Consider the following 22,666-nt stretch of genomic DNA (forward strand, 5'->3'; position numbering starts at 1 on the left):
TCAATTTATCACATGAAAAACTTGCTGTAACAGAAATTAGGTCATAACAGCAACATTGGCTTCAAAACTGGGTCAGCCATTAAGAGAAACTTTATGACTGTGCACAATTGAAAGATCTAATCAATGGATTATGACTAATATACCATGTTTATTGCTCTTATTTCTATGCGCGTATTGCCTTGCCTTGCTCTTTTACACATGGCAAAATATGAAATTAAAATTAAAGGATTACAGTGGTACCTCGGGTTGAGAACTCAATTCGTTTTAGAGGTCTGTTCTTAACCTGAAACCGTTCTTAACCTGAGGTACCACTTTAGCTAATGGGGCCTCCCGCTGCCGCTGCACCGCCAGCGCGCGATTTCTGTTCCTATCCTGAAGCAGAGTTCTTAACCCAAGGTACTATTTCTGGGTTAGAGTCTGTAACCTGAAGCGTCTGTAACCTGAAGCGTCTGTAACCTAAGGTACCACTGTATAACTGGCTGCTGCAGATATGGGACTCCTGCAGTAGTAGTAGTAGTAAATTATTTGTACCCCACCCATCTGATTGGGTTCCTCCAGCAACTCTGAGCGACTTCTAGTCTTTTGCTATCTAAAACATCTGGGGGGCACCAGGTTGGGGGATGCTGTCCTAGCCAAAAAAAAAGTTATCAACACTACTTCAACCAGCAAAATGTCACCCTGAGTTCTGCTTCCTGACCATGCTTGTGTGTCACAGAATGCTTTGAACGGGCATAGATTAACTGGAGGCTGGAGGCACTATATTATGAAATCATTATTCCATGGTACCTACCTATCATTGGGGCATATTGCAGCCTCTTGAAAATCACAGAAAACTTGTGCCACCCAACAGAATTTAATCAGTCCATGAGAGATTATTCATAACAAATCTGTCAGCTTCTGAGATGTCACAGAACTATCTGTTCCTTCTTGCTGAAGCAGAGTATCATATAAAATATCAGGCAATATTTTATATTATTAACAGGATGCCCTGTTCACAAGCTTCATAGAGCACTGGCTACATGGAACTTTGGTCCAAGTTAGCATTAGGCCTCTTGGGTCCTCATGTGGGAGTTTGTTGCCAATGTTTTTTTTATACATCCATACTGGTTGTAGCGTTAATGTTTTTGATTTTTTCTTTTTACTGGAGTCCACATTTTTACTGGTATTTTTATTTATGTTCAATATATGTATTCTTAACCTCAAAATATGTCTTTATATGTATATATCAAAACATGACAAAACCATTAAATTAGGAACCAGGTTTACAGTCTTAAAATAATCCTGAAAATGTCAAAAATCTATAGGCTGTTCCCGAGTTATAAATTCTGCATATCGATCTCAGCGATATCATTTTGAGGAGACTCAAGAGGGCTAATTATACCAGCAAGTGAGCGAATAGAATAAATAGCACTTGGCATATTTGCTTGGGATATACATATTACACACTTTAAATGTCAGAATAATAAGGAAAGGAAATGTTTTTTTTAAAAAACCCTTCTATCCTGATTGGCCAAACTTTGCCCTGCTTGACATACCCTCATAAGTTAAATGTACCCACATATTTGACCTGTTCCACTTCTGGGAGATTGCTAAAAAAACAAATACTGAAGAATTTTTGGTATATTGCAAGTCCTTGTACGCATCAGAAACTAATGATTTTGGGGGGGTTTAAGACAGCTATATTTTCACTCAATAATCTTGAGGTAAGAAAGACGGTGCTGTCCTGCACAGCTGTCAAATACTGTCATACCTCAGGTTGAAGTTGCTTCAGGTTGAGCACTTTTGGGTTGCGCTATGCGGCGACCCGGAACCAATGACACCACGCGCATGCGCAGAAGCGGCAAATTGTGACCCATACATGCGCAGACACGGGTTGCGTTCGCTTCAGGATGCGAACAGGGTTCTGGAACGGATCCCATTCATATCCAGAGGTACTACTGTAGGTAGTTGGCTCTCAGGGGAGCCAGGAGCTGCTGGAAGATCAGAGGGAAGACTCCCCTGTCGCTGGGCTACTCACAGACTATTTAAGGAAGCCCCGCTCCCTGAGCCCACCATGGGACTTATCCACTCATCCACCATTTATTTCGTAAGTTCTTGGTTTTGATGTGGTTCTGCTTCACCCCCTATTCTTTTTTTTTTGTTCCATGCAGTCACTTTGCTGCAAACATCAGTCAGTTGCTCTATGATGGGGCTGGGAAGGGTATGGAGGGTATTACAAATCTAAGACGTGTGGGATGTGAAACTTATAGCAGTCAAGTACAACATTCCTACAGTGGACATGTTAGGGGATATTTTTGTACCACTCAGGATAAAACCTCCTGTATCCTCCTGAGCTGGGACAGACTTCCACTGCATGTGACTTGATGTGGGTGTGGCCTGTTGTTGGTAGAGGAGCACATGGCCTCCATATTCTGCTCTCTGTGTTCTCCATTTTTGTTTTCCTATGTGTTAGGAGAAGTGACTGCTCAGTCGCGGTCACTTCGGACTAATTCCCTTATGGGACAGTTCATGTAGATCAGACATAGGCAACCTCGGCCCTCCAGATGTTTTGGGACTACAATTCCCATCATCCCTGACCACTGGTCCTGTTAGCTAGGGATCATGGGAGTTGTAGTCCCAAAACATCTGGAGGGCTGAGGTTGCCTATGCCTGATGTAGATATATAGTTATGTAACCTAAGCCTGCCTTCAGGGATCTATCTGTGAACCTGAATGAATGTGTGAGTAGACTAGGTAAAGGTAAAGGGACCCCTGACCGTTAGGTCCAGTCGTGGCCGACTCTGGGGCTGTGGCGCTCATCTCGCTTTATTGGCCGAGGGAGCTGGCGTACACCTTCCGGGTCATGTGGCCGGCATGACTAAGCCATTTTTGGTGAACCAGAACAGCACACGGAAACGCTGTTTACCTTCCCGCCGGAGCGGTACCTATTTATCTACTTTGATGTGCTTTTGAACTGCTAGGTTGGCAGGAGCAGGGACCAAGCAACGGGAGCTCACCCCGTCTCGGGGATTCGAACCGCCAACCTTCTGATCAGCAAGTCCTAAGCTCTGTGGTTTAACCCACAGTGCCACCCGCGTCCCTCTGTGAGTAAACTACTTTTATATTAAATTTAATCAGATTCTCATGTCTATTCTTTTTAAGAGGGATTAGAATCTTAAATCGTGAGGCTTAGACGAGCTAGCAACAAGCTAACTGCTGTATAATTTAAAAAGGGGAATGTTTGGAACTGGGCTAGGATATGGAACTTGCTAGTGCAAGTTAGGAAGGGTATCATTAATTAATATATCCTCTCCTGCCTCCCTAATCATCCTCACAAGATGGAATCCAAAAATCCATGCATGCATTTTGGACACACTTCCCCCTCCTCAAAACAAAGCCCTCCTCCCACAAATAGCAAAAAGAATTACAAACAGTAAAATTAAATCATCCCACGTTAGTAAGAGGGACAGTATATTTTCTTTCTCCAGTGTTTTAGTGGATTAAAGTGTTAAGTGGAGTGAAACCTCACCAACAATTGTTCTAATTCTTAGTGACAGTATTTGCCTTGAGTGACACTTTCCATCAGAAAGTGCAAGTACATCAAGCACACCCATCAAGACTTCAAGTACAAAGACAGCTAAAATATTAATTAAAATGTATATTTTTTCATGAATATTACATTCGCAGTGCATGCAAGTACGCTATAAATGCAAAGGAAAAAGTCACAGGCAAGATTTCTGACAGTAACCCAAATACATTATTTTAAGCTCTAATTATGGAGCAGTTTCTTTAAAACCATCCATCTAAAGTCAGGCCTGCCAATGCCAATTTTTAGAGAATTTGCTGGTTTAGGGCTACACATTGATTTTTTTATTGTGATAAATTAAAATCCAATGTTAGCCAACAAGATACAAAGCGCACAAAAATCAACATTTGTCTCTTTTAAATTAGGTCAGACGTATGTGCATGAGTAACGCAGACAAATGAGAGAAATCAGACATGGGCATTTTGTGAAATAAGTAATAATTTGGCAAATGATTACATGACAATGAACTTATCCAAACTAAGGCAGTGTGGCAGCGCCGGAGGACAGGAGGATTATAGTCCACACAGGGATGCAGCAACTATCCATGATTTTCAGTTCCAGCAATGAAATTATTTGTTTGAAGATGTGAAGTACGCTAAATAGTCAGAAGCTGCTGTAAATCCATGTGTGGTTGCCCCATGTAGAGAATCAATGAACTGCAGGTGGCAACCTTCTCAGTGAACTACCTTCCTGATTGACCGCCAAGACTGATCACTGGATCCTTCTATGCAGAAAGGAGTAGGAGGAACTACCCTTTATCCAGCTGATCCTTGCTTGAGAAACAAGGTCTTCCTGAATCCTAGGTTATTATTTGGACCAGCTTCCAATTTGACCTCAAGAATTCACTTGCTCTTTGGTTTGAACTCCTGGCTTGCCCCTTGGTCCTGTTCTTGACCCCTACTCTGTCTTGTGGCTCGTAGTTCCTGACTCACCTCAGACTGCTTTCCATGGCCCAGTCTCAATGGGAATATTGCAACTGTAGTAACTGCAGCTAATTAACTACTTAATTTTCTTTACTGTGTTCTGTGGAACATCTGGCATGATGAGGAAAAGTCAGAATCAGCAGAATAAAGTGATTGTAGGAAGAAGGGCCTGTAACTGGGATTTCTCCTCATTTTATGACATTGACAGTAGCAGGTTCTCAAGTGAGAACTGGAATGAGAGCACACCAGTTGCAGGCCTATATCCTGTAGTGCATGGTGTGTGGTGCCACAACTCACAGAATCTCTGGTCAGTCACATTGTTGTTGCTTACTGGAAGATTTAACAGGGTGGGAGAGATGGTGGTGCAGTGCAAACGCACCAGCAGAACTAATCCTGCTGGTGCTTTTGCCACTTCCCCTCTACCTCCCGGTCAGCAGCAGCAGCAGTGTAACCAACTGGAAATGTCACACTGTGTCACACTATCCACTACTGGAATGACAACAGCAGACTTCACTTTCTTATAGCTTTAGAAATTATATTATCATTCTGGCCAGTGAAGCTAAAAATCTTCTTTTTCAGGTTCTAGCATCTTTGTGGATGCTTCCTCTGACTCATACTCATTTTTTTCTCATTCTAGAAGTCTGGAGAAGACAATTTCCCTATGGACACAGGAACTGCTGTAACTTGGAAATGTCCTAGTAAATCCCAGATACTGCCATAATGCCTCACAGATTTCACATCCCACTTCAGATACACTGGGAAGGATGAGCTTGGCGGACAAGTTCATGAAACATTGGCAACTCTTCCTTGGCATCACTTGTAAATTACAAGAAGCAGAATGCAACACTTGCATAAGGTTATAAGCTTAGATAATCAAACAGTGCATCATACTTTGAATATATAGTACCCAGTACTATCCCAATAACTCTTCATAATTGACACTGCATTATTTACTTGTAAGTTTAATGATCTTGGTTATCCAATAACATAATATTAATTAGGAAAGCTAATTCTATCTGCCATCAGTCTGGTTTTATTTCTAGGATCATGCTAAATAGTTAATTTATATAAAAATTTAATTGAGATCCTTTTTAAAATTCAAGAGAGGGCATAAGCCACGGTGAAGATAATTATAGTTAAGATAAAAGCTGTTTTTCAGTGTGTTCTGATTTTATTTTAATGTTTGACTTAAGCCCCTGTTAATCCAAAATAAAATTGTTTAAGTGATGAAAATATAATGACTTGACTATGAGATAAGTTCAAACCATTCTTTAGCCTCTGTGTTATGAGATTTTAATATAACAACAACAACAATAACAACAAGCAGCCACTACCCTTGTAGTACATACTTTCAGCACTTTACATATGAACACAAAACCCTCCTCTCTCCCCTCCCCCCATTAACAGAGACCAGGAGTGCCAGCTTGGTCCCGCGACCATGGGTGCCTGGGGCCCTGGCACTGAAATTTGTGGCTGACCAGCCTCTTCATGAGGAATTTTGTGGGTGCTCAGACACCCAAGGCCTCAGGGAGTTGGCACCTATGACAGAGACAGTTTAGGCTTCCTTGCAGCCACAATCTGAATAACAATAATACACATGATAATTGCATCCCCGCAATTAAGATCATGTGTAGTTTGACACAAAATACCAGTTCAAATGTTTGCCTTTCACATGGAAATGGACAGAAATGAGTCCTTAATATGTCCTACATCACCTTATGTATTCTATCACAAAAGCCCCTGGCCCTAGTTTTAACAACTTCAAGGTATGTGGATAAAATCATATCAGACAAAGAAGTAGCTTCATTGAGTTACTGTGTCAAACGAACAAACAAAACAATAACTACGCCTTAATTATTGAAGGCTGTTGCTTTGATCTACAGCAGGTGTCAGAATACTTTTTCAGCAGGGGAGCAGTCCGCTGTTCCTCAGACCTTGTGGGGGGCCGGACTATATTTTTGGGGGGGGGAAATGAATGAATTCCTATGCTCCACAAATAACTCATAGATGCATTTTAAATAAAAGGGCACATTCTACTCATGTAAAAACACCAGGCAGGCCCCACAATTAATCCAGAGATGCATTTTAAATAAAAGGGTACATTCTACTCATGTAACAACACGCTGATTCCCAGAGAGTCCGCGGGCCGGATTTAGAAGGCAATTAGGCCGGATCCGGCCCCCGGGCCTTAGTTTGCCTACCCATGATCTACAATAAGCAATTTATGAAGCATGTCATCTGTTTTGTGTGACTTTATATTGATCAAAAATTACTGCCCAGCCACAGGAAGCTTTCAAGGATACAAGTACCAAGAGATTCAATTGTGTTGTCTGGTGTCATTATTTTACTTACTCCTGTCTTCTCATCAAAGATTTTGATTCCTCCAAATGAGATAGTTAAAAATATTTTCTGCTTGTGTTCCCCTTTTGAACGAGTTGCAGCAACAATTCCCTGTTGGGAGAAAACAGAATGGTTCCGATTTAAAATAATTTGACATTTTGTCTCTGCCCATTGTCTGCAGACGTTAGTGAGCAGTGGCAGTGTGTTATTCCTTAAAGAACTGAACCCTTTCAGCTTTCCGTTGGTTTGGGGCAATATATTCTCTTTTATCGATACTTGTTATTAAGTAAGGCCCACTGAATTAATTGGTACTGACTTCTGTATAAATGTACTGAGGACTGTGTTGGACACTGGCTTCCATAGGCAGATCCACTTTACATATCAATTTTCAAAACACCCTCCTGCTATGAACTGTGTTATTCATTTTTCATCTGAAACCATGTAGTTTTGCCACAATCAAAATCTTACTGTACTGATAATTTCCCTGTACATTCTTCTTTTTTTCTGCTGCCTTGGAACACAGTAGAAATGTTTTATTTCTAGGTAGGTGAAGCTGATGAAATTTCCATTTTGGGAAGTAGGTAGAAAATTCTTAGTATCCACATTCTTTGCCTCTTTCTTTTCTGATTTGAGTTCTGCCCCCTCCCCCGCCTTTACACAAATATTATTTTTCTTTTTCTTTTTAATTTCTAGATTCATAAAGAATTATATAATCACAGAAGTCGAACAACCAGAGGACTAGTCCACTTTTCCCTCAACAAATAAGGACTGTGACTGTTCATACAAAAAGCCAAAATATGGTGTTTTATTTTTGATGCATTAATTAGAACCCCTTAGACAAACCACACCCACAGTCTTTCTCTTTGCCACATTAGGAAATGCATTTATTATTTAGAAAATAACACTGTTGCTAGAAGCAGCTGTATAAGTTCTTCTGTTCCAATTCATTATTTTTAAAGCTAGTGTAAATAGTATCATCAATACTCTTTCCAATAGCGATTTCTGGTGCTGAGTATGAACAGGATTGTAGACAAAATGGGATCTCTGAGAAACAACATGGCAGTAGCAGATGGAATCCTGAATAGAGAACAGTAACTTCTGCAAGCGTTTGTTACAGGTCTCATTTGTGGCAAAAAAACATCATCAGACTGTATAACTTTGGGCTACACATGGGGAAATAACATGCTTTAACGCATGTTAACAAAAACATATATGAAACATATATGAAAAAGGTATCCGGAAGAAATATTATAGCCCAGCTTTCTTGCAGACATGCTAGTTTCCCATACAGATGGATTTATTTTTTCTCTTGAGGACACATTCAAGCATGTGGCATCACAATCTCTAATCTTGGGCAATACAGTTTAGAAAGTATCCCCACCTAATCTGCTGTATGCATACAATCCATTAGTCTTAATGCCCTACTTCAGCATCTATCAAATTTAAAATGTTACAGATCCCCTTTTATGGTATCTAGTTATGGTGGAGCATTATGCTTAGTTGTATAACACTGTTCTTGAAACAGTCAAACTTGTGACAGCACGGATGAGCTAGTGTGGTGATAGAGTATTCATGAACACCCCTAAAAGGTAAAGGTAAAGGGATCCCTGACCATTAGGTCCAGTCGTGGCCAACTCTGGGGTTGCGGCGCTCATCTCGCTTTATTGACCGAGGGAGCCGGCGTACAGTTTCCGGGTCATGTGGCCAGCAAACCAGAGCAGCGCACGGAAATGCCGTTTACTGCTCAGCAAACAGAATGTTTGTAGTCCAGCTTCTGCAAAGGAAGTGAGAGCTGACCAACTCACTCAGATTAAATCTTGCACATGCCTTCAGAAAAGAGCAGCTGTGTGGGGCAGGGTGGCGACTGGGAAGAAGTCTCAGAAACTAGAGTATCTAAGGTGAGTGAAGGAAGGAAAAGGAAGAGGCATTCAACTGAGATAAGAATAGGTAGAAACTTGGAGAAAATAAAAGGAAAGGAACTGCAGATATCGAGTACAAAATTTACTAATACTATTACGATGATTTGCTTCCACATATAGTCATTCTATATGTCATTATTGTTTGTTTCTGTTTAATAAATTAGATTTACTACTTAGAAGTCCTTGCATGGATATTCTACAGGTGGAAGCTGTATTTTCTACATATATTGTACTTGGTGCCATGGAAACGAATATATATTTGGAGTATCTACTTTCAGTAATGCTTTGTAATGTGAAACTGACAAAAGCATGCTATTTGGATGTACACTTTTAAAAAATTCATCAATATTTCTGGTGTCTATTCACAGCAGTAATATTTTCAGACTCTGGTATGTGGTGCTTACAAATTACTAATCCCAGAACTGAAAGCAGCTCTCCAGCACACAACCCTAAATCAGGCTGTTTGCACATCCATTCAGTTGTGCTAACTACCCTGAGACATTCAATCAGTCCTGTGTTATTTTCAAGCTCAAGGCAACAAGAGTAATGTATACTCTCCGATCAGTGTTAGAGACCAAGATATGAAAGCTAGGAGCTAAATGCTGCCTTAAACCTAGGTTATGGACGCAACAACAGAATGTCTAGGCACACTTTTTTTATAACAAGAGCATAGTGCTGAAAATGAATGAACTGCAGCTAAAGTATGATGTTCATTTTTCACCCACTGAGTACAAAAATTTTGCATTCCAAATTATTGTAACATGACAATGCTAGTTTATTTTTTGTTGGGGCAGCGATTTTTGCTTTCTGGAGATTTATTGTGAGAGATCACAAATATTCCTATAATAATATGCAACCACTACTCATGTTTCTGAACTGTTCTGTACGCACAAGTTAGCATTCACTGCATCCCTAGGAATTTTAAATTTAAATCTTTATTGTGATCCAAACACCCATCAAAAATTTCAGAACAAAATACAATTAAGACAGCCAACCACAAAAGAGAGAGGAACCAGGGCGGCCATTTTGTTTTATCTCAAGCATTATGATACTTGTTTCTTTTAACTTCCAAGAGAAACTTTGCCACGGCCAGTGTAATATCATTAGAACTGTCATCCAAAAGATATTTAATATGGGAGGCTTCAGATTTTCCCAGCAGATTCGCCAGTATGTGTTTGATCAGTTGGTTCCTTGCTTGCTCGTACTGCCCACAATGCAATAAAATATGTTTCATGCAATCAACGTCCTGAGAACATAAACAAAACCTATTCTGATAAGGGATGTCTCTCAGTCTACCATTTAGCGCTTCCAATGGAAATACATTTAATCTGGTTATGGTAAATAAATGCCGTTATATTGGTACAGACAGGTTCCTAAGATATGAGGGCATCTGAAAGTCATACCCATATCAGATTCCTTCTGCTACCAGGCCACAAATTACTTGAGATCAAGATTGCAGGTCGCTATGTGAAATGTCCCAAAGCCTTTGCCTCAGGGATTCCAGGGCGGTGTCATAGCCCCGTTGATACAAGAGGGCATCCCTATCAAATGATGCAAGCTTATGGAAAGAATCTGGCACAAATGGTGACTTGTCCCAGAGTCCAAATGCAAGTGGCCAGGTTCTATGCCCTTCATGTAGGCCATTAAATAAGGCTGCCTTTAGTAGAAACAAATTAATATGCTGCAGGTAAATTTTCAGCAGAAGGACATGAATATTTAAAAAGAAATAAATAATACCATCCCAGTACATGGTAAAAACCAATAGAGCAGGAGCAAACAGCAATCTGAATTTGTGACACCACCTGTTTCTTTTGGTTCTAGTAACCTCTCAACATTACACAGGCAAGTCTCTCAATTATGCTAACAGGAATCAAACATTTTGGAGGAGAGATGGAAATTGAGACCCTCTGGGATGGAGACAAAAGGGCCAGCCTAGCCTTGTTAACAGCCAGAAGCTCCCAAACCACTTGTTGGCAGATGGAACCAAGGAATGAATGAGAAAGAAACTACAAACAGTTTAATCTTATGCATGTGCTGTGGTACATGCTGCTTAGACACAAAAAGAGCCAGCCTTTCAAATTGGGTTCATCCTTAATTACCAAGTACTTAAAATCCCTTTCCAACTTTTTCTTTTTTAAAAATTGGACAAAAATATTGTAGAAACACAAGATGTGTGTGTAGTAAATGTTGGCATATAAACTATAAATACGTACATCATATTCCACTGCATGTTTATGTGGCTTCGTTTTATGTCCCTTATCCTTACCCCATTTGCATGGACAATGTTGTTTCTCAGATCAGAGATTTTGTTGTGAATACATATAAGTTTACTGGAAACATTTGCTTCTGTACCATCTAAAACAGGGGAACCCGTGGCCCTCCAGATGTTCTGGGACTCCAACTCCTGTCAGTCCCATCCAACATGACAAACAGCCTGGGATGATGAGAACTGCAGTCCAGCAACATTAGGAAGGGTAGGGGTTTCCCATCCCTGATCTAAAATAAGAAATGACCTCCAAAAGGCATGGATCTTTGAATCCAAAGTCTCTTCATGTATTTCCCTCCCCTTTAAAATGCGCTTGGTCTTCCCCATGCCATTATCACCACAGTCAATGTGATGATGTCACTGAGGGCAAGCAAAGCGGATTTTCCTCCATTTCTTTGCATTGATACAGCCATGTGACTAAATCTGATTGGCCTTGTCATGACTTTTAATAGGAAGAAGGGCTTTACAAAATTTGACAATGAAGCAGTCTATCAGGGCTCCAAACACCAGGGAATCGGTGCAAGAACATTGTTGGAAGTGATGTTTCAGGTAGCTCTTTGACTCCTCAAATCCCCTTTTCACATAAAAATGGCTCAGTCCAAATAAGTAATACTTTGATCAATAACATATTTGGGGAGGGGGGGAGAGTTTCACAACACCTTTAATTTCATCATGGAATCTTGACATAACTTGTCGCCTCGTGCCGCAGAAACTTCGTCTATCCCAATGAGTTTTGCTTTGTATCGAACACCGTCGCCTTTAAACCTTTTTATTAAAGTGGCTTCGCTGCGATCCTGACCTGAAAAGAGAGAGGTGCAGTTTTGAAATGCATGTAATTTTATGAAAGCAGTAGAAAAGCTAAAGGTCTACAGGCCAGTTAGATGTGTTAATCTGTTTTGTTGTCTATATGTTTTACAAGTCCAAGTTTTTGAACCATTTTTATTCAGACTGCAACCGTGTGTGTGTGTGTTGGTAGTGTGCTTTTCTACTCCTTAACTGTAATGAATTGAATTTTTAAATATTGTTTTAGTGCATACCAGTCAAGTCAACTTTCAAAGCCACAATCCATGTTACAGATGTTATCTCCCAACACCGCCACCACCAAAACTGAAGTGTGACCAGCAGCAATCTGCTTAAACAACTTAGTTGATGGCTCCTACACACCAGAGGGCAGTGGAAATGAGGAGGATTGATGCAGGTCCTTCAGTACGTATCTTGATATATGTTTCAAAAAAATGTACTAGCAAATTTACAATCACCTATGTTCTTCCACACACTTTTTGGGTGGGTTTTTTAGAACAACAGCAAGTTGTATGTATAGGATATCTGCCTACATGCCCTGTCAGTATGTAACTGGCAGAATTGAATCAATAAATTAGAAGGCGGGAACAAACACAACAGCAAACAACTAATGGCATAAACCGGAAAGGTGAAAGTTGCTCCTCATATACAGATTCCAGTTAGATTATTCTGGTTTAATTCAAATGGGGAAAATGTGGATTAACAGCTGAAAAAATGCTTCAGTGTGTACAAGCTCTCAGACTATCCCCAATGGAAGTCGCCAGCAAGAGCATCATTTGCCTTCCATGTGGAATGTTGCAGCTGCTACCAAATTTTCTACTACGCAACATGTTTTGCAATCATTATTCCACATGCCTTCACAATTAGCCCTGCATGATAAGCGAGGATGAAAGAGAGAGAAGAACTGGCCCAACTCCAGCCATCCCGGAACACTCAAGTTTGGCTGAGATTTGAACTTTTGATATCCCAGGTCAAAATCTAGCAATCAATCCACCAAGTAACGTGTATGATACCTTCAACTCAAATTAACAATGCTACCAGTTCCCCACAACTTTTAACATCTGAGAACCACAACCTCCAACATTCCACTTTAAAAAAATAATCACATTTATTATTTTTAGAAGACATGTGAAGGCAACCCTGTATCAGGAAATATTTAATGTCTAATGTTTTACAATTCTTTTATATGTTGTAAGCCATCCAGAGTTTAATATTTGTTGTTGTTGTTGTTTATTGCCCTACAACCAAACGGTTCCAAGGACAGGGCACAATAACTACAATTACAGCAACAACTTCAGCAAAGTGCAGTAAATGTAAAACATTATGCATCATAAAACAATACACATCATTCTAAGAAAATTATAATATTTCCAAATTTTGTTTTTCCTCCTGTCCCATCCCCACAAATGGTTTTGAAAATAATACAATAAAATTCATTAGGACCCCTGCATGCTTTCCTCCTGGGAGATGCCAGCTTGTAAATTCTGTGGTTGATTGATTACTTTCAAACATGTAAGCAAACTGGTGAGATGCCAACAAAACCTCACAGTTTTCCACCCACATCATCTCCTTATTACACCAAGTTCTCGTCTGAATTTCCAGACAGTATTTATCAAATGGTTGTGTCCTCATGCTCTTAAACAACATTTTATAAAAGACTAATGGCACATGGATGATGAGTCAGAAACTGTAAGTAATTTTTAAATTATGCTGGAGGGAAATGCTGAGGCAGATGTTACTACTGAGTGCTAAGAGCAATAAAGTAACATTTGCGACACTAAGCTCTGAGGGGGGGAAATCACATCTGGATGCACAACAATGCTTAACATCACCATCAGGCTATTCTACATGCCGTTCATGTGTGTAAACATTCTTGTCTCAATTATTTTGTTTTGCAGTAAATAAAATCTAATTTGCAAACTCTTTTTGTCAACAATCTTCATTATATCTAACAAGTTAGGCACTGCCACTGTCCTTTCTTCTGTGTGCTTGTGTGATGTGGCACAACAGTTCTCACTCACTGTTGGAACACTTAAATTCTAGCTGGCTTCTGATTATCTAGTCACATGGTCATCACAGCACACTCCAGATGTTGTGGACTACAACTTTCATAGTCTCTTGACCACTGTCCATGAGAGCTCTAGACCACAACATCTGGAAGGCACGATGCTGTCTACCTCTGAACCAGGCAGAGCCTGGACTTCCCATACCAACAACCTGGTGATATTCAGTTCTATGAACTTACATGAATTTCCTCTACTGTTTGTGCATATTCAGCATTTATTTTAAAAACCATATAATGAGAAATAAAGTGCTTTGATACAATTGAAAGGCTGATCAGTAAACTGCGGAGGTGGCACATATTTATAAAGTAGATGAAAATAGAATAAATGAATGCTAAAACCAAACAAATGGATTAAAAAATCCTTGAAAAGAGTGAATGCAGATATAAGGGCTGCCATCTGTTTAGTTAATCATTTGCTTTGATTTTAACCCATTAGTCAACTGATTAAAATAAGCATTTCTGTGGTTCAATGTAAGTATAATTTTGATTATGCATAGTCCATGTTGTGCTTTTTATACAAGCCCTTTCCACCAGCTCTGCATGGAGATCCTTAGGAATATAAAGTGGAAGCAGGAAAGTATAAATGAAATAAAAGTAGCAGTGTCTGTAGGGGGAAAAACTTATTTGGGGGTTTCCCATTCTAAATTTAAGGTAATGTTACACGCAGTTCTGTTCAGATACTATTTTCACCTCCAAAGCTGTAAACACAATGGAGTTGGGACTTTTTTGGATTTGCACACCTCTACATCTTCACATTAAAAAAACAGATTCTGTGTTGCAGGGTCATATTCACAGGATCTCTCCTGTGAAAGGCTTTATGTCATACCTGAGACCTGTGACCATTCTTTATCGCACACAGGGATGTATGGAAATAGTAACATTTGAAGAGGCCCCTTGCCAAGGCATATTCTCATTACACATGACAGCATTTAAAGGGAACATATTGAACAAGATCCCTGGGTTTGATTTAAAGCAGCATAAATAATACATTTCTGAATTATAATATATTGTAATACTGCATGGGATGGTGAAAGAATGGAAGCATCATTAAGCTGAACAACAAATTTGGAATGCTGCATGGAAAGCCCAGAGCAGAATTAATTGACCAGCTTTCAATTCCCTAAAGATACGCCCAGCCTTATTCAGCTTTTCTGCCCTGTGATGTATATTCTTTTCTTGCTTATACATATCCCTTCTTTCCTCTTCACTGTTCTCTTACTCATATAGGTAATTTACCCTTGTGGCTGTTTACCTCCAGAGGTATTTTACCGAATGATGCATATCTTTGAAAGTTTTCAGAGGAAAGTGAAATATCTTTCAGATCTCAAATTACTACTTACCCATGTAACATATGTATGTTACCAGAACTCAATCACAGCAATGTGCTTCTTGCTGAATCCAGGTGTCTAAACTGGTACTGATGCTGCTATAAGTGACTCAGCAGATATTGCACACTGTGCTCATACAATGGCATACTTAAGCCTAGCTAATTAAAATGGGTAATTGTACAGGTGTTTGCAAAGACCTTGTATGTGAAGCATTTTAAGGGGTCTTGCCACTAACATTTAATTTGTGTAAGTGCTGTTCTCCTTTAAGACATGCATGTGCCATATGGAAACATTCCTCCTCTGTGACTAGCAGTGATGTCGCTTGCTGTCGAATTAGAACATCACACCTGGTTGTCTTTATCCTTTTCAGTCAACCGATAAATCTTCAGAGCTCTTCAATGCAATTGCAATTTTTGAATTTGCAATTCAAGCAAAGGCAGTCCTGTTACCACTGGCTGTTTTACATAGCTCAAAAAACTAGCAAAAACTTCCCACCCTCGCACACACAACAACGAAACAATTACATTTACACAAAACAATAAAAACTGAACTAAGACCATAGAACCTATTTTGGAAATTAAAGCTGGGGTTTGAATAGTTTTGAGGTTACTTATTCTCACCAACAGATCACCAGAAGTGATCATGAAAGATGTCTTATAAATCACTGATTTATATCATATCTTATGTGAAAACCTCACCTTGCATTCAGGTAATGGTCCATAACCCTTTCCAGAGCTTTTAATGTATGCTGGTATTCAACCAGACTCAGGCCTGGGAACTGTCTTCCACACCAGGGCTGAGCCATGGAATATGGAAAGGAACAATAAAAGGAAGCACATCTGAGCATTCAGAGTTTCTTTCTCACTAGGCAACCTGTATCCAACATATATTCAAGCTTAAGAAGCAGGGCATTCATAATAGATGGGCATAGCTTCCAGACAGGTAGATAACAAATTCTGTTCTGTCCCTGTATGGAGGGGGGTGGGTTGCATTTGCTATCGGAGCCAGAGTGGGCCTGTTAGGTGCATTTGGGTGAATATTGGCCAACAGGGCCATGGTATCAATGTCAGGTTCATATTCCAAAGGAGTATGCGGTGAGGGGGAAAGAGTTTTCTCAGGCCCTGCTGTGTGATCACAGCATGTGTCTGGCAGCTGGCTCAGGAGATGGGAGTTGAAACCCTGCTAACAGTACACCTCACTTCCCACACTTCATTGTTTTTTGTTAATTTGGTCGAATTATTCTGATTGCAGATCCTATAGTTGTTATAGTTTAATAAACCAGTCACCCATCTTTCTTGTCTCGAATCTTCATGGGGGCGCTGACAGATTATGAGTATTAGAGGCATGGTGTTGAACGAAAGAAGTATCAAGTAAAAAAACAAAAACCTGAGGCTGAGACCAAGTTCTGCGGACACAAGCTATGGAGAATGGGGGTTTTGTGGATCAGGGAGGCTAAGGCTTCAAACCAGGGAGAGTTCATTGCAAAACTGGTGAATTAATGTCTGTTACAGCTCTACTCATAAGGGGCTTTGAAAAGCATAACAGGCTTCTCTATTGTCCACTGTCCTTTTAGCTCAGGGTCCACTAAGAAGCCTTGGCCTGGATGAGACTCAGGGTAAATAGAATAGCTCGAAATTAAAAAAGATCAGACTTCCAATTTTGTTTCTTTTTCTTTCTTTTTTCTTTTAAAAAGGCAAAACATTTCTTAGCAGCATCCCATAACCTAGAGTAAATGATTATATTCTTTTATTTAAATCTAAATGCCCCTCAGGGCATAGTGTGAATTATCTGGTTCTTGAACTTTTAATGTATAATGATATTATCAGCAAAAACAATAGCATGCCTTAAGCAGAAGGCTCTATAGTATGACACTGCCCTGTCTTTTGCACTAATAAACTGCCCACACACTATCTGTCATACATTCATATTATAAACTAGAGGTCACATGTTTTTCAAACCTCAAAGGGATCTGATCCAGTAGCACACACAGCCACGCTGTAAACACTCTATGTTTTCGTGGAGGCAATTAGCATTTTTATAGCGCAGACATGGTGAGAATACAAAACACTGCAGTCAGGAATGACCTCTAAGGTGCTACAACACCTTAGAAAAAGATTAACCCTCAATCAGGAAAGGACTTGCATTTGATTCCCCCATCTTTTACCTAATGGGGAATACTTCGAAATCTCTCTCTTCCTCCCCACACTATGCAACAGAATTTTATTCAAATCTACCTCTTTATTATATGGTCATAGACCCAACAATTTAAAACCAAGAACCATGCATGTAAAATACATGTCCTAAATACATTAAAATAGGCTGTAATACATATGTGATATAAGATGTCAGGAAGATATAAAATATGTCTAAAATAAGCTATACAACACAATACACAATGTGGACACTAAGACTAAGTTTTGTTAAAAGGGCATAAGTAAATAACATAATCAGATTATGTGGTCAGATTAGTGGTCAGATTTTTGCAGCCAGAAATCTAGCCACAATCTCTGTTAATAATCTGTTCATAACTGTCAAAAGGTAGGCCAGATACCATTCAGAATCCCTGGAAATTTTGAGAGAATAGTAGTCACCAGTTATTCAAATCAAGAAAGTTATAGAAAACAACTCTGTCCTGGAGGCCAGAACCTGTAAATTTAGAAGCTCCCCTGCCATTGTATCTAGTCCAACCCGCTTCCCCTAAAGTCAGCCTCATACCTAAAGCACTTTTAACAAACATATATCTAGCTTTCTTTTCTTGTCAGCCTCCAAGGTCATAAATGAGGCTGCATACATAGCATAGATTTAAAAGCACTTTCAAGCACACACACCCTAAAAATAATCCAGGGAAGTATAGTTTATCCCTCACCCAGCTACAATTCCCAGCACCCTTAACAAACCACAGTTCCAAGAATTTTTTGAGGGGGGGGAGTGGAGAGGATGTGTTCTAAATGCACAGCATGCATAATTTTCTGGGATGTTCTTCATGCAGCGCAAATGCTCTACCACTGAGCTTGTGGCCCTTCCCATCGCTACCACCTCACCACCACAGATAACTACCCAAGGGTTGTTAAAAAGAATCTCTAATCACATGCTATAGTGTCAAAAAGCCATCTGCTAAAACTGAATGGGTCTGTCATTAACTTAAGTTCCGTGGACATTTTCATACATTGATTTAAGCCTTTCTGCCATCCTAGCTGGCTTCTTCAAAGGCTCCTTCCCGTGGGACCTGCCCAGGAACATAGCCTATCCACTCCTTTTAGAAGGTGCTTGACACCTGCTTCAAATTCAAGGTGAACTCACAGCAGCCCTTCCTGTCTCCAGATGTCAACAAAGATCAACCTGCTCCTCCCAGCAGACTTCTTTTAACACCTGCTTACTAAGAGAATGGTGGGAAATTTCTTCCTATTGAGATAGCAGCATGCACATGTGTTTGTGTGTGTGTTTATATTTTTGTGCAACATTTTTATTTGTTTGTTTGTTTGTTTGTTTGGAAGCGAATATTGCAACTGACACTGCTCCCATTTTTGGTTTTTAAAAAAATTGCTGCTAAACTCCCACTGGTTTCAAGAGGATGAGAATTTTGTACCCAATAGGACTATACTTATGAAGATTATTCCAGAGCTTAGGTGAATTTCCATTAGAGTTGCATTTCAAAAAATTACCCATAATTGTATGTGGAAATACAGTGATACCTTAACTACACCATCACGTTATTTAGATTATCATCTCAGCAGCGCTTTCATTTTGTTTAGCATTGTCATTCATGGTAAACTCCAGTTGAGAGCTTTTTACAGCACTTTGCATGATTAGTACTTGAATAGCATTACTATATTCAAATGCCTCTGTACATCTCAATTCCTAGCACCAAGGGTATAATAAAGGGCTATTTTCTGTGTTTATTTGCAATCTGCCATTTTATACCATCCCTCCCACAATATTAGACATGACTTTGAAATGGAAGTCAATTGTGTATATCAAGGTGTGCTGCTTTTTCATTCTTTTCATTGTTTTGTTTGGTTTTAAGGGTTTCCCTCTCCACCCAAGCCTCAGCAAACAACAGTAGATATCTGAGGTGTGCATTTCATCATTTTTGTGAGATAAACTAATGGCAGATTGAATTATTTCTTAATAGCACAAAGCGGAATTTGTGATTGAGACAAGAGGGCAAAATTACCGTGATGACCTCTATATAAATTACATTTGATTAAACTTTTAGATAAATCTCAGTGGGATTGTTTAGTGGAAGCCTACTGCAGGAGACACTGACTGAGTACATGTTTTCCAGGGTAATGGAAGCAAAGAAAGATGATCAATTTCACACTCTAGTTCTAAAGAGCTGACTGATGAATTTTAATTTTGAATTTAGGACTTTCAAGATAAAGTTATATTATTATTTCTAGAAAGACCATAACAGCCGGGAGCAATTATGTTTCAATTCTGCTCCCCCCCCCCTATAAATGTTTGTTAATATTAGTGGAGATTTCATTAGAGTGCCTGTGGTATAGAAGAGCATTTGCACTGCAAAAGTCTAGCTTTGGAGCCCACTTATGTAGAAAATCAAAGAACATGCAGCCTGCTCCTATGCAAGCTTTCTGAGTGGTAAATCCTACTGTGTTTGATGGGCTCAATCCTGCCCAATGTTTGAACTTGCTCATGAGGACAAGAGGAGTTTAAGAAGGTAGCACAAGCAAAATTTGATGAACGTCAACTGTTCATCATGGCAACGGAGAAAATGAAAAGAGGAAATCAATTTAAGTTGCTGCAGGCTGAATATGAGCTCTAAGGCCCTTACCTCTGAATATCTCATTGGTAGAGCTTGAGCAGACTGTGGGTTAATGAGTCATGAGAGAAATAAAATTCTTACATATTTAGAGACGAGCTGTTCTTTATTACTGCTTCACATTTTCAAGGACTAAGTCACATAATTAAAAAAAACAACAGGTTCAGTGCTAAGTCCTGATGGGCTTTGGCTCAAATATAGGGACAAACTAGATGTGACATACAGAATGGTATTTCGCCCCATTCTCTCTCACTGAAAAGCAGCAGCAAAAGCTGCCCTCAACAGCTGGATTGTGACTGGAGAATGTGTGCTCAAAATGGCACCCACCAAGCTGTTCACCAAGTTGATTTCCCACATGCAGGTAAAAAGCAGCATGTGGAAAACAATTACCAAACTGCAAAGGATATAGTTAAGCAGTCCCTCCCTGCCTATTCTTTTAGTTGGTGAACTTGTTGAAACTGTTTTTGGTTCAAAGGGAAAACAACATGGAACTTTGCATAATGTAGCCTAATGGTACTTACTTGGGAGTAAGCCCCATTGAATTGAATAAGAATTGCCTCTGAAAATGCTGCAGTCCGTTCTTAAACCAAATCTGTTCTTAAACTGAGGCGCGCTTTCCCTAATGAGGCCTCCCACCGCCGGTGCCCTTCCACTGTTTGGCTTCCGTTTGTAGACCAAGGTGAAGTTCGCAAACCGGAACACTACTTCCTATTCTGAGGAGTTCATAAACAGAATAGTTCATTAACAGGGCTCTTCATAAACCAAGGTACCACTGCATTTGAATATATTGCTCACCAGTTGTATATTTTTATGAAGAAGTGGTCTATACATTTTTATGTAAATAAAAATAACTTGCTTATGCATTGTTCAAAGGGAGTTTCCACCTTGATCCTGAAGTCAGGTGTCTTACTGATTTTAAATGAGACCTTGTTGTGTCTCAGTCTTTGGGGAAATCATTCAGTGACACGAAAGCAGAGGAGGCCTATACAGATGAGGGTCAGAAGGGGTCTGCCTCAGGGATTCCATGAGCCTGCCTAAGGGCACAACAAGACATTACGAAGGGAAGAGACAGGAGCTTTGGCAGTTGATGAGGCAAACACAATGTCTTTTGTGTTTTGCAAAGATTCTAGCAAGGGCAGTAGAATACTGAGAAAGAACCCCCCCCCTTTCCCCCCTCACATCCTATGCATTTCTCATTCTCCCTGTTTTAGTATTACTGGATTGCTATTGCTTGAACAAGCATGCTGAGCCTCCATACTATGGCTCTGCTAAACACACTGCAACATAACGTTGGTTGTGTTCACAGCTTGAAGCGACTTAGGTTGATCTCAACCAAGGACAGTCACTATTTGTCCCAGGCAAGCAGCAAATTGAATGGTTAGATTAAAATAAGTCAAAATAAATTGAATGTTTATACTCTGTCAGTGAATTCAGTAGTATTCTACCACCCACCCACCCACAACAAACAGTAAGATGTCAATAGTCATAATATAATAATAATAATAATAATAATAATAATAATAATAATAATAATAGTTTGCGTGATCAAAGACCGTATGGAACCAGTAGTATTTAAGAGGGGAAATGAATTCAGTTAATAAAATTGATCCTCAAGAAAGGCCTTAAAATTATGTACCAACTTTTTATTGCCAACGGGGGAGCAGAAAACTTGTCCCAGAGGCAAGCAAAATCACTGCTTTCCTTTTGCAATCCAACGTTTTTGAAGAAGAAATTATTTTCATTTGGCCTCCCACTGCCTCCTCAACATCACAGAATGTCTTTCCCTGCTAGGGAAGCAATAGGAGGCCAAGAGGAAAGTTGCATTTTCCTTGAGACTTTGGACTAAAAAAATGCTGTCAATTTCAAAATTACAACAGTGGCAAAGTGCTTCTTTCAATTGGTTCCTTTCATTTTTGCTCCCTACTGTCATTCCTATTGTCAAAGTGGCAGCAGGAGACAGTTAAACAAAACAAAGCACAAAAAATATATAAAATTACTGCCGGCGCTCACCCTTGGACAGAACATTAACAAGAAGAAAAACATCCATACATCATACAGCATTCCCAAGGCCAAAAGATGAGTGTCACGCACCCCTTTCTTAATGCAGCACTATAATTATTTTGATTTTGTTGCTTTGTTTTTAAAGTTATATCAGCAAACATTCAGGGTAGAAGGAAATCCTAAAATACATTACAAAAACTAAAAAGAAAGGTTTCCACAAGCAAACTGTAAGCCATCTTTGAGGAGAGGGCTTTAAAAGAAAACTTAGAATTATTCAATAGCAGCATTACTTGGCTGTTGTAGAGACTTGAGATACAGAAACCGAGAGCATTGGTAGATCAAGGGACCCAGGTAGATATCATGGGGATATATTTAGGAATCGAGGAATAAATAATGTATAGGGACAACTGATTATTTAAGAAGTCAACTATATATGAATGCTCATGCTAGCAAGCATAACATGCAGTGTCTCTAATTCAAAAGAATAAACATAATTTGGGACTCTGGGAATCTGCATTACCAACTGCAGCTCAGATTAGAATGTGAGGTTCTGTCTTTATTTCTGCAGTACAAAATATGGTACTAAGCACTATATAAAAATAGTCAAAGAAATCAGTTCCCTGTACAAAGTACTTACAAACAACCCAAACTAGTGTGGAAAACCAGCAGAAAATGAACC

The 22,666-nt window shown here is 39.6% G+C and overlaps 1 protein-coding gene across 7 annotated transcripts in view; it reads right to left on the minus strand.

Moving 5' to 3' along the window:
* Window positions 1-22,666, minus strand: part of DAB1 (DAB adaptor protein 1) — a 642,426-nt gene that overhangs the window by 63,512 nt on the left and 556,248 nt on the right. For all 7 annotated transcript variants that reach the window (XM_081915801.1, XM_081915802.1, XM_081915805.1 and 4 more), the window contains 2 exons: window positions 11,672-11,811; window positions 6,840-6,938 (listed from right to left, as the gene is read on the minus strand). In XM_081915801.1, coding sequence (XP_081771927.1) covers window positions 6,840-6,938; window positions 11,672-11,811 — 239 coding nt within the window. The remainder of the gene's footprint in view (window positions 1-6,839; window positions 6,939-11,671; window positions 11,812-22,666) is intronic.

This window comes from Podarcis melisellensis, assembly GCF_964234715.1.
Source record: "Podarcis melisellensis genome assembly, chromosome: 6".
In the NCBI taxonomy this organism is placed as follows: Eukaryota; Metazoa; Chordata; class Lepidosauria; order Squamata; family Lacertidae; genus Podarcis; species Podarcis melisellensis.